At 46.7% G+C, this 13,078-nt stretch overlaps 1 protein-coding gene across 7 annotated transcripts in view; it reads right to left on the bottom strand.

Annotated features, from left to right (window-relative positions):
- Positions 1 to 585: 585 nt before the first annotated feature.
- LOC142592269 (N-acetylgalactosamine-6-sulfatase-like) overlaps positions 586 to 13,078 on the bottom strand; it is a 56,295-nt gene continuing 43,802 nt past the window's right edge. For 2 of the 7 annotated variants that reach the window (XM_075703991.1, XM_075703993.1), the window contains exons 8-13: positions 10,843 to 10,946; positions 8,145 to 8,287; positions 3,618 to 3,720; positions 3,179 to 3,300; positions 877 to 994; positions 608 to 791 (exon numbers count right to left, since the gene is read on the bottom strand). In XM_075703991.1, coding sequence (XP_075560106.1) covers positions 705 to 791; positions 877 to 994; positions 3,179 to 3,300; positions 3,618 to 3,720; positions 8,145 to 8,287; positions 10,843 to 10,946 — 677 coding nt within the window. In that variant the 3' untranslated portion in view covers positions 608 to 704. Of the gene's footprint in view, positions 792 to 876; positions 995 to 3,178; positions 3,301 to 3,617; positions 3,721 to 8,144; positions 8,288 to 10,842; positions 10,947 to 13,078 lie in introns of all 7 variants that reach the window. The other 5 variants (XM_075703994.1, XM_075703992.1, XM_075703995.1 and 2 more) reach the window with 5 other exon arrangements.

The raw sequence follows: 13,078 nt of genomic DNA, 5'->3' as shown, positions 1-13,078 counted from the left end.
ACAGAAAACTATGTAGTGATCCATTTCGTACACACACACACACACACACACACACACACACACACACACGTATGTATGTATGTATGTATGTATGTATGTATGTATGTATGTATGTATGTATGTATTGTAAGCATTATTCATACGCTTCATCATCTCATCTGTACATACTCATCATCGCTGTTTTGGGCCTGTGTCTGTGTCGTGGGGTTCGCGCTCAACAGAATAAAGAGTCTGACAGCCTAAACGTTGTCTCACGCCATATATATATATATATATATATATATATATATATATATATATATATATATATATATATATATATATATATATATATATATATATATTGTCATTTAACAGCTAAATGTATACAACAATCTCAGAGACTATGCTGTATATAGTAGTCGCATTTTGCTTCTGTTCGACCACTAATATCGAGCTATGTTCATTTGAAAGTAGAGCAGCAATTGGGGCCAGTTGGTTATACAATTTCTTGGAAAAACGTACCTGTTATGCATAGGAACAGAATTGGACCAAACACACACCTGAGAGGGCTCTGTGTGGTGTGTGCTTTGTCCTGCTCAAGAAAACGTTCGTTCACGCTCAGGTAAGAACAAACAACCAGTTAAGAGAGAGGGATGTAGCCGTCCTTTCCCGCTTTCTTTTTATTCGGGTCTCCGGACACCTCCTCACGGGAGAGCACATAGTCAGTACAGCCACGAGCAGCGATACGGTCTCGATCGTGGCACTGGCAGGCACCGGTCGATCTTCTCGCAGCCAGGAGGAGCCCACTGCTGCAGAGAGAAAACGCGGGGAGGAGCAGACGATGTGGGCGGGTAGAGGGCTACACGCGAGCTCGGGAGCCGAGCACGCACCTACCATGGCAGCATCGTCGCACCAGTCCAGCTGCGGCTTGCCCGGGACCAAGCTGCGCCTGTGCTTGTGATAGATCGCAAGTATAGGCCCGATTTTCTCGCCGTACTCTGACGAATGGGGGCTGGAAAGAAAGGAGAAAAGCGCCCCTGAAACATGCGCGTCGCGGCCGCCAGTACACACGTCATTGGGGATGACTGCGCAATAATTATGGCTGGCGCCATGGCTCTCTCTTTTATTTGTCTCTCTCGTCCATGGAGGAAGGAAAACGACTAGGAGGGAGCATGACGCCAGGCAACTAGCCTCGGCAAATCAACACCCTCTGACGCCGCCCGTCCTCTCAAGGCTCTCAAAGGTTGCCGAACCTTTGCTTGGTTCTTGGTACACCTTTTATTGACGCCCTCGTCGCGATCTGCGTACTTCAACCGCTCTCCGCTTTGCTCTCCCAATCGCGAGCTTGGCGGCTAGAAACTGCCGCTTGCCTAGCACGTGGCGGTGGTCTATATCACATGAGCCTTTCTTTCATAAATATTTTTTTATAATGACTAGGCTTCAAAATTATCGTCTTTCTTCCTCCATGTTATCGTTAGGGTAGATTAACATTATACTTAGGACATCTTGGACAGATTCATAGCGCTCCGGCTGAGCTACGCAGTCGCGAAAGCAGTATATATACGAGCGGTAGTGACAAAATACGCGCGTTCCGGTAGCGATAATCATTATACTTAGTTTTGTTTTGCGTCCCGCTCAGCCTCTTAACAAAGCATTACTATTGCCTCGCACAAGTGAAGAGCTGCCGGAACTTAGTCGACCAGTCGAATATACCTCAAGACGACACGAGGCATTTGCAGTCAGGCGTGGCGCGTCCGGCAAGTCGACCGACGGAAATGGCGACAAACGAGCAGCGGCGCCCAGCCCGGCGTTCGCGCTTTCGTCGCGTCCTGCTCGGCCATGGGAACGCCGAACCACCTGCGCACCGTCATGGCTGAGAGCGCAAACATGCCGCGCGTTGTCTACACAGGCGGTGATACAGCGGGCCAGATTCAGCACATGCGACGTCCGCCACACCTCGCCTTTCCGCATCTTTTCGGATACACCTGCGGCGACTCGAGACAACGTGCCCGCGGGGAATTTCATCCTCGTGGACGCTGTTGCGCGCATCTTGGCGCAAATGCGCGCACGAAAGATTATCGGCAAGCGAGGTGACAAAGAGCGAGATCTCCGGCGCCCAATCGCAGTGGCCGGGTGGACGCCGCGCACCACCTCCGTGTGGCCGACAAGGGGCCAATCGATCGCCGTCGCGTTCCGTGGCTGCGGCCAGGCCCGGCAGACTGCGGGAGACCGCGGGGGCGATGGAAGTGGGGGAGGGGGGGGGGGACTGCTGATTCCAGCGTTCTGCGAGTGTGCGCCGATTCGAAACGAGGCAAATTGCCGCGTGCACTGCTTAACAGAAGCGACATTACTCGAGCCACGGCGTGGTGCACACCTTCAAAAAATGTGCGAATCGATCTGAAATTGACCCGCTCATCAGTGGCAGTCATTCATCCCTGTTTTAAAGGAACAATAAGTGCGAACGCTAAATGACTTTTCCACCGACAGGACACTTGCTTTATGGGATGTTGCGAGCAGCTGCAGAAGGCTGGTCCCTTGCAGTATAGCGCTTTTGAGAATGCTCCCGCATGCTCGCAGCATTCCAACGCAGAATGTTTTGATGACCAGGCGGTTACCATGAAGAAGGTCTGTAGATATTTTCTTTGACTCTATCAATGAAACCTGACTTACCGTTGTGTTAAGCACTCGGACACTTGTGTGTAGTAGGCCGCAAGACTTGGTGTCCTCGAATACCTATGTTCAAGCCCTATTGCAACGGCCGACAGCGCTTCTTGCGACACATGTCGCACACCATCGCAATAGTATTTCTAATGCTGAATCAGTATAACACGCTCTCATTCTAAGCGTACGTACCCCATTGTAAGCGTGCACGGTGGAAAGCGCCGAAGTGGCCATGACTCTTCCTTAATGTGCACCGAACTAAGATGTTTGCAGCGCAAGTAGCACACAGAGACGAAGAAAGAGTAGCTTTCCCATGCGCTACGAACATCTTCTCAGTATAATGGCATACCGACAAGCTCAAATGATCACGGTGGTGCGCCGAAATTTCTGAACACAGTCCGCCCCCATTGGAATGCGACCTCTGCGGCCGCGGGAATACCCAACCAGTGGCACGAGTATCTCGACTTAGCGTTGTCTTCTCTGTGAAACTAAAGACTAAGCGCCCACTGCCCCCGACCCGCAGCTGTGCACGTACGGTATGGGGAACTTCTCTCCCGGGTCCAAGCCTAGGTGGAAGAGCACCGGCTGCTGCGTGTAATTCAGCTGCTCGTGGCTCGTCACGCCGTCCACACTCTGTCCCGGGCAAAAGTCGAGGCCCTGAAATGCCGACATATGGGTGGCGCTATATATGTATATATATATATATATATATATATATATATATATATATATATATATATATATATATATATATATATATAGTCTGTGCCCTCGTTAAATGTCTGTGCCCTCGTGCACGAGGAGCCAGACATTTGTGCGCAATCGTACTACTAATTAATACTGTGCATCGACGAGCCAAATAAGGAATCAGCGTAATTGTAAAAGCAGAGCTCGGTAAAATCGGTTATGCCGGGTGCTAACTCGCGGAAAACATGGCATCGGGAGTAAATCGCCACTGCCAGAAGAGAACCTACCCGCTGAAATTCCTCCCGGAATTCTGTCCAGCACCAAAAGTGCGCCTTGTACAGGCCGCTCCGAATCGCCATCAACTCGTTGCCACGGTAGTAGAAGATGGGCCTGCGCACACATAGCGGGTGCAACCTCATTTCGGGAAGAAGTGCGAATCCTATTCGTTTGTGGAAGTTGCACCTCCCGGTGGTTGTTGTAGCCTGTCTCACGTGTGGCTCTCCTACCCACGACCGCGGATTGGCCAAAAAATGGGTGGATTATTCCAAATTATTATGGAGCATAAATTTCCGAATATCTATGGAATTAGCATTGAATAGCGTAGAATTACCTGTTAAAATAACATCAGGAAAGTCATATGGAATGAGTAATAATTAATTTAAAAGTACAAAAGAAACTGAATTTATCAGGGCATTCGTTTAGATTCCCGGTGGTGATCAGTGGAAGGACTCGGCTTTTTCTTCCTCTTCTGTATACCTATCCAGATTTAGTCACTGGTCTGTGCTAAAGCAACCCTTTAGCTTCGTACTGCTGTATTCGTTCGGCTTTTTCTCAAACTTACATTTTGCCTACCCCATTAACAGGCACCTCCGCTATCTTTATTTTTTAATTTTTTTGAAGCAAACAAGACGACGTCAGTGCCACCCAGTAAAACAAGCCGAGCGCTATATGAAGACGGAACAGACGCTCTCAGTCATTGTCATCACAGGTAGAAGATGAAAACTTAATTGAGGATCGCCTCCTTAACCGGGAAGGCGACGTGCTGGAACACGAAGAATGACACGCCAGTTCTATCCAGTACACAGATGTTGAGCGAGCGTTAGCCAATCACGACAGCTGCTGGCGCGATCACGCCCTCCAGGATCAGTACTCTCCACTGGTGTATCATCGGCAGTGCGGCTGAGATGCAGAATCCTGGACAGCCAATCTGATGGTCGTAAACGCGAATCCTCGCGGCACAATGATAACCGTTCCTTCTTTTTAATTCTCTCGCATATTTTCTCGCAAGGGAATTTCGAGCCACAAATCATTTTCTTTCAATTTCATTTTAGCTTTAGAGCTCTTCGCTCACGCCCTTTCATGACTAAGTAGAGTTGACATCCGTAGCATCGGCAAGGATTAGCGTATCCTGCCCTTCAATTCGAGCGCGTTCAAAAGTCATCAAATGTGCCAATAAAATTATGCAAAAAAAAATCCCTTGTGTCGAACTTGAATTACCCGCACAGAATAATTTTAACTAGGGAGAATCGCCGGCAGTTCTATACTTTAAAGGACCTACCACTGCAGGCTCTCCTTCCCTTCTCTTCTTTCCTGATTTCTTTTTCTTTCTTTTTTTCCCACCCGCGTTCCTCCTCAATACTCTCTTTGACCACGAGACACTTCAGCTACTAGTACGAGAGCGGTAGTTACGAAACAGCGACTATACCCATGCCCACCTTTATTATACGAGGTGTTCTATTTTATGGGTAACACAATTTTTACAGGTCGCCCGTGACAGGTAGCACAATTCTAATTCTTGAGCTAGATTACTCCCAGAGACATTATTTACGGGAAAAAAGTGAATGTCTGACTAATCAACGAAGCTTTGTCAATTAACTTTTAAACTAATTGCTTCGCGCCACGTACTGTTATTTACTAATTGTAGCAAGTAACATTTAAAGTCATATCCTATTGAAACGAATTCTGAAGATGACGCAAGTTTCGAGATATGCGTTCTCAAAGTTTCCGACGGAATGCATAGGTGTTCCAGTAACTTTCGAGCTTCCATATGCATTAAAGACGTTTTGTTAAAAAAGAAAACTAAATGGAACAACAAAAGTTAAATTATGAGGTTTTACGTGCCAAAACCACTTTCTCATTATGAGGCACGCCGTAGTAGGGGACTCCGGAAATTTGGACCACCTGGGGTTTCTTTAACGTGCACCTAAATCTAAGTACACGGCTGTTTTCGCATTTCCCCCCATCGAAATGCGGCCGCCGTGGCCGGGATTTCATCCCACGACCTCCATTCTTAGCAGCCCAGCACCATAGCCACTAAGCAAGTAAGTGGAACAACACTGCTCTTTTGCGGAAAATTTGACTGCACTTAACTCAAAACTGGTGCTAGTTTCGAAATTCGTTCTATGTGAATGCGCCTTGCGAAATCACTGGCTCCAAGACGTGTATTGCATTGTGCGCGCTATGTATTAGCTTAAAAGCTAAATAGTGAACGTTTATTAATTAGTAAATAATGCGTATTGATTTCCAGTGTAAGTAATCTACACTGAAAATTAATACGCATTCGAGCGTTCCAGCTCAATGAATAGATTTGTGCTAAGTTCCACAGGCAATTTTTTAAAATTCTGTTAACGTTAAAATAGAACACCCGGTATGTCTTTCATACTGACCCCACTGAGAAAACTTGACTTGTGTGCGCCTGCTTCCTTCCTTCCATGTCCTTGTCTGTTTAGTGCTTTACTTACATATTTTCAAAGCGCTCCGTCCGTGGGATACCCAAATGAAGCCTCAATATTTTTCATTCTCTTTATTTCACCACATCAGCATACAGCCGGATGTCCCAGCTAACTTTAGCCAGAGTTTAAAATTATTCGAATGCCACGCAGCTGGACAGAACCAAAGTACTGTTGTTTGCCGTCGCTTGTAGATACTCAGATTATTCTTTTCATTCCACGTAATTAGATAATTAGTCTTGATTAATTCATCAACTTCTCCAATCTTATAATTAGATGATAACTGTCGATGAGAAAATTGTAGAGCGAAATGAAAGACTCCCGATGCAGCTTTCTGTTGCTCAATACGTGCTACATAAGAGTGCTTTTTTGAGCGTGAAAAAAGGCCGTGAATGCACGCAAAATAGCCGCACGACTGGCCGCGCGAGGCATTTTGCGTGCGTTCGCGGGCTTCTTTCACGCTCGGAAAAAGCCCTCTTAGGTAGCACGTATTGAGCAACAGAAAGCTGCATCGCGAGTCTTTCATTTCGCTCTACAATTTTCTCATCGACAGTTATCATCTAATTATAAGATTGGAGAAGTTGATGAATTAATAAAGACTAATTATCTAATTACGTGGAATGAAAAGAATAATCTGAGTATCTACAAGCGACGGCAAACAACAGTACTTTGCGTGGCCCTGGAATAAATTTATCTTCTATATGATCCGTTATGCGAAAGATGGGATCAATCGTTAAATTTGTTAAAGTGCGTATGTGGTGACTATATTGAAATATGTCGGATATAAATCCTGTTAACAGGTGGCACACATCAAGAATGTCCGTTTTTATAGCTTCAAGTTTAATAAATGTTTTGGATGTGTGCGCATTGTATGGTAGAATTGAACGCGACACATTTTTTGTAATGCGACCAATTTGTTCGATGGCCTCTTAGTGCCAGTAGTGCAAAACAAGAAGCCGTAATGCGACTGAGGGGAGGAAGCAGCATCGTACAGTGCGTAGGCTTTCGCGGCTATATGGTAGTATATGCGCTGACCCTCCCGCTTCAGATACTGACTGAGATACGTATAAGCGTTCTCACTGCGATTATGTTGTGTTATTATCCCTACCTGAATTTATTTTGCCGCACACACAATGAAAAAGCTCGCTCTAGAGGCTCGGAGTTTTAGTTTCCAGACGAGGCAAATGTGGTTCGAATTATGACTGAACGTCATCACGTCTTCTGCTTGCGTCTTTTATCATTCCTTGGGTATTTTCCGACAATAATGAATTAAACTTTGATTCATCGCTACAGGCGTCTGAGGATGAAAAAAAAAAAGGTAAAGGAATATCCCGATGCACATTATTTGCGCGCAAATATGTTAAACATAAAGAATGAATTGACCTTTCCACGTGACGTCATTTGTTGGCTTTTCGCCCGCTATACTGACGTCAAAAAGACGAGAAATTGCATCCATCACACAAGCGACCGCCGCAAATGCACAATATCCGCCGTTGGCGTCATAAATACGGCTGATGTTCATGGTATTTTTGTTACGTGCCTGCCTTCACGCACATAACATTATTCGGCGATTTGCTACACGCAGAACGACTAGCACAGTGTCATGGACAAATTGTTTTGCACTTCCTACGGACATGTATACTCCTGAAATGCGCATCCAAATGGATATAATTCTGATCGGGCTCATTACTTATATCGTACGGAAAATAATCAAATAATTTCAAAATCATAATCGCACACCGCGCCATGGGATGTAAGTGCGTTATTGAATCTGTATTGTCGTGCCCACACCGCTTTCTTTTATTTTTTTAGTAGGGTTACATTTAACGAAATATTTACAATCGAAGTGCCAATATATTCGGGCTCGAGTAACACGCTTCCTCGAGCTACGAGAGCGTTGAGCCTGCATTGAAAGCGCACTTCTGCCCGCGAAGTCACCTGTGTGCCAAGATAGGCTTATTCGCGGCCTGCCGGACGTTTTTTTTTTTGGGGCCCACTTCGCAAAGGAGCGACTCGACGTAGAGTAAAAAAAAATTCTGGCGGCCCGGGCACGGCGCCAGGACCGCGGGCCCGCGGGGCGTTCACCTCTCGCTCGGCGGCTCGTCGCGGCCTAGCACGCGGCCCAGCAGACTGTGCCCGTCCAGCACGAGGCCCGGCGGGAGCGTGGCGCCGGCCAGCTCGGCGATGGTGGGGAGCACGTCCATGTTGGAGGCCGGCCGCCGGCTCACCTGCAGCGGGACCGGCAAGCTTCTGAGTGCGCGTTATGTGCGCTTGTAATGGCAGAGTAGAAAAAATGTGCTCTCTGGACTCTTACAAACAGGTTGCAGAGTTGACCCTGCCACTTTCATCGAGATTTCGAGAGCGCATACATAGTAGTCCAGCGAGGCAACTGGCGCTGGTCAGAAGGCACAGCTGTGCCTGACGCTTGCAGTGTCCTGAGGGTTGCCGTTCTGGACCTTCCAGGTCATGTCCTCGGTTCCACCAAGTCTTACTGTACTGTCCAATTCGTTACCTTCTCTGCTCCGTTTGGCTCAAACGGGTGGCTAGGTTTCCTCTGGTTGGCTATGAAAAAGCAAACATGGCTGAATTTGACAGAGTCTATAGGAAATCACTTCTGCTCGAGCAGTACAACCGACGCCAGTCACTTGGGCGTCCACGAAAAGAAACAAACAAATGACACTATTCTAAACAACGAGATACATACGGCTTTTTCGCCAGGGTGGAAGAACAGGCACCTTGGTAATGTTGCATCTTTGATTAGCAGCGCGACGACCGAGGTAGAAGTGATAGAAGGGTTTTTTCCTGTTCCTTCTCTCACTTCCTGTACACGTCGGTCGTCGCGCTGCTAACCAAAGATGCCTTTTCACCGATACTTATTAAATCACACAAACGCAAAAAATTTGCCATCTCTAGAGAGCGAAGTGAACCAATTCAAAGAACGGTTGGCTTTGCAAGAACGATTACCTGCACAACTGACGGTCTAAAATTGGCTAAGCTTTCGAATTAGCTAATTTGTTATTATCCTTGCCCACATAACGTTTGCTTCCTCCTATATATTCCATTTCACTTCTGTTCAATATATATATATTCCATATATTCCATTTCACTTCATTCAATGCCGCACCAGAACCTGTAACGAATCATTTATTCCTAGCACCTCTCAGCAATAGAACCACCTTCCCGGCGCAGTTGTCGCAATCAAAGACAACTCAAAGTTTCGTTCGGCCTTATCAGACATCATCACTCCCGGATACAATTCACTAATCAATTTTGCTGTAGTAACTAACCATTTCTTGCTGCTTTGTTATTTACCTGTGTATGTTTTTTACCCACTCCCCTCTGTAATACTTCGGTCTTGACGGTACAACAAAATTTAAAAAATATAGGCCACGACACTATAAGCAATCAAAATTATTTGAAATAAAATAAATTAACAAGAACACTGATGCACACGTGAAGAATGAAAAATAAGCAAACAGTATAGGACTCTGTCTATCCTTCAATAACTGGAGAAGGCCATAGTCCGAGTATAGTCTTAAAGAGAGCGTACACGACTCCCTCGCATTTTGGCATAAAGCTCACAAGTTAACAACACATATCATGCCCTCGTCATGATTATCATGATGAGTATTAAGGGCACCCGATTTTAGGGCACCCGATAGGACCGTGTTTGTCTCCTCCTCTTTCTGGTCCTGTCGTCTAGCGCTGTTTGAATTTTATTGTTACCATGGAACACCAACTCGCCCAATCCGCTGCCTTTCTTTATGTAGAGATAGTATGAAAATAAAAAACCGCGATAAAGTGGCAATGGACCGGTGAGCGCCGCCACGATTTATCATAGTCTGCAAGTGAATGACATACTTAAAGCGTAAACTGACAGCCTCAAATATAATGTGTTTCTAATAGCACAGTAGTACTACGGCTATTTGTCTCTCACCAACTTTCTGTTAAACATCTGGGCCGGTGTTCACGAAAAGCTCTTGCGCTAAAATCATTCATAAGAGCAAATGCTAGCCAATCCTTATGCTGGACATACTATTAGTGAAGGCCATCGGCCAGGCCGAATTCACAAAGCTGTTCGGTCGTAAGCGCTCTTTGATATTGGCCGACGGCCTTCACTAATAATATCTGCAACATGGTGATTAGCTGAAATATACAGTTTTAGCGTAAGAACATTTTTGTGAATCAGGGTCCTGCAAAGGACCCGTATTCACAAAAACGACGTCACCTCTGACATATAATATACGACCCCGTATTCACAATACAGTTTGTGTGCTATGAGTAAATCATCCGAATGCGTCGGCCAATCGCAATAGCGATCATATTATGTATTCGCAAGACGGCCAGCTAATAGTCCCTACGAACAAAAGACATTGTTAACTTGGCCTTTGAGTCAGTGAGGAAAACTTAAAAGAAAAACGGCGCACCAAAGGTTGTCTACCAGTAGTCATGTGCCGATTCCTGTGTCACTAGTACGCTCACCAGGAGAAATCTGGTACTGCTCACCTAAACTTAGGTTTTGCAATCAAATCGTTATAAGTTATTGCCAAACCACTAGCACCTGGGTCCGCAGTCACACGGTTCCAGCCCACTTTCCTCCAACACATCTGCCGGTTGGCGAGGCACGCCGCGCGTCGTATACGTATTCGAGCCGGTGACGTATACGTGCGCAGATGTGAGACCAAATAAGTTGACCGCAATTTCGTCACATAGAGTCGACTTAGTTATCCCGCATAGTAATTCCGCCGAGCTGTCGAGCACAGGCGGACAGCGCTTCACTTACCATACCGGCAGGAATAGTTCCGGGCCACCAGGCGATGGCCGGTTCCCGGACGCCTCCCTCGAAAGTGGTCTGCTTTCCGCACAGCAGAGGACCGTTGCTGCCGCCTGCGACGCCGGCACCAGCTCACGCGAAGCGAATCGAGAACGCTCACTATGGGGAATCGCGCTCAAGTCGTCGGATACCACAGCTGATAATCCTGTGCGTGTCCGTGCTCACCAAGGCCTAATCTGCAGCCAAACTTCGAGAAAGAAGACTGTGCGCATCGTATTCCTTCGGGTACCATACGAATTTTCCTTTATCTTTCAACTTTTCATTTTTTTTCTTTTAATGAAAGTCCTGCACCTCCAAAAGAGTTGCATTTCATTGATATATTTTCTAGGGTTGGAAGGTCTAGGACCTTCACGTACTGAATGCAAAAAAAAAGCCGGAAATGATCGTGTGCAATACTCGTTTAAGGAGAAACTTGTTGCAGCAGTAAATAGGACCATCGCTCACAGGCCAAAACGATGAGACGTCGCGTGTTTGCCTTTGTTTCGAAAAAAAAAAAACTTAAAGAACTCTGAGAATAGTCGGTCGACTGGCTAGTCGAGAAAGCACCATATGCCTTTCGTTGAACGTGGTGCCGCGCTGGCCTTAATTGAGTCCTTTTTTGCAACATACGTCTAATGATACGAGCGGCGCGCCAGAAGCAAGGCTCAACCGCGCTAAAAGCGCGATAGTGAGCTTGCTTCCTGAGCCAGGAACAACATGATTTTTACATGGCCTACCTTACAAAAAAGAAATCAAATGCGTGGCTATAGTCTCATCATCTTTCGCTTTCTCTGGCAAGGAGGACCAGGTAAAGTTAAACGACTAAAAGATCCGAGGACACCTAGGCACTTCTTATCAGTTGTGAATGCGAAGGCATTAATGTCTAATTGAACGCCGCTGAGCGGTCCTTCCAGTTACGAACTCCTCGCTGGTAAGCGAGCGCGTTCAGACGCTTGGTCAACGCTTTCTAGATAGCACAAGGCTGGTGAACTTAGATCAGTGACGTCATGCTGCCTTGCCCGACTGGTAGCGTCCCTGTTAGATATAATCTAATAGGGACGCTCCCGAGCAAGCCTCGGTAATTTTGACGTCGCCGCTTTCGTCACGTCGGGCTTGGAAAGGGAAATGTCGGTCCAAGTATCACGATGTCATAAAGCAGAGTGCACAGGCCTGTTATCTAGGAGGCGCTGGTTTAGCCCAATGGGTAAGCCACTGGGCTTCTGAGCGTGGGGTCGTAGGCTCGCAATTCACTACAGTCAAAGTTCTTCCTCTGGAATTTATTCTGTTTTATAGATTAATTTCTTTATAGCGATTACCGAGGCGAAGTTGGAACGCCGGCGAGAGCTTGCGCGGACAGGGAGAAGTGATTCTAAAGCGAAGGGGGAAAGGCTGGCGCTATCTTCTGCAGCCCTAGCCCGACTCAGCGCCAGACAGGCAACGCCCGGGTGACACAGGCTTCCGAGGGCGCAGGTGACGTGGCTTAGCGGCGATGCTCCCTCCCCTCACGTAACCCCTCGCGCGCCATCGCGGCAGTAGATGTTTCCTTTCGTTCGCTCTGCTCCGCCAAGGCGCGCACGTGACGTGTCATCGCAGCCAATGGGAATTTAGGTGCCGTTTCGCTGCTACAGACGCCGGCTTTTTCGCTCACTGTGTCATTTGATGTTTTCACATCAATAGTAAAACTCCCACGATTTCTAGGAAGCCTAGGTGTTTTCGACTTTAATGCATAGGTACAAGCCTCACATACCAAGTGGACACAAATAGCCCCAGACTCAAGCTTTCAGTTAACAAAGACTCCGGCTTCGTGTTTCTCAGTACGAGAGTAGTTTCTTTTACAGGTACCCCATTTTCACATTCCGTACCCCGCTCAGAGTTCCCCTCCCCGTTTTACAAAGAAGGCGCGAACGTACTGTGTAGGCTAAAAGAAACCATCCCAAATTTAGATTTAAGAAACACTGCTCTCAAATTTCTTGTTGAGCACTTGTACCCGAAGTTTACGAAACACTTGGAGCAATACAACAGACCAGCTGAAAACCGAGCCGGCATTTGATTTTGGCAGACTTTCTTGATGCTAGAAGAGCATCATCCATATGGCGTTTCACAAGAAGATGTCTGCCAATAAGAACTTAGAGAGCCTTTGTATCTGCTCAGGCAGGTCTGAACGAAAAATTCCCCTGTTCGAAAAATGTCCTCTGCCACAAATCAA

This window comes from Dermacentor variabilis, chromosome 1 (assembly GCF_050947875.1).
Source record: "Dermacentor variabilis isolate Ectoservices chromosome 1, ASM5094787v1, whole genome shotgun sequence".
NCBI classification, from domain to species: domain Eukaryota; kingdom Metazoa; phylum Arthropoda; class Arachnida; order Ixodida; family Ixodidae; genus Dermacentor; species Dermacentor variabilis.
Note: the sequence above shows the minus strand (reverse complement) of the source record. Positions and strands in the feature narration are given on the sequence as shown.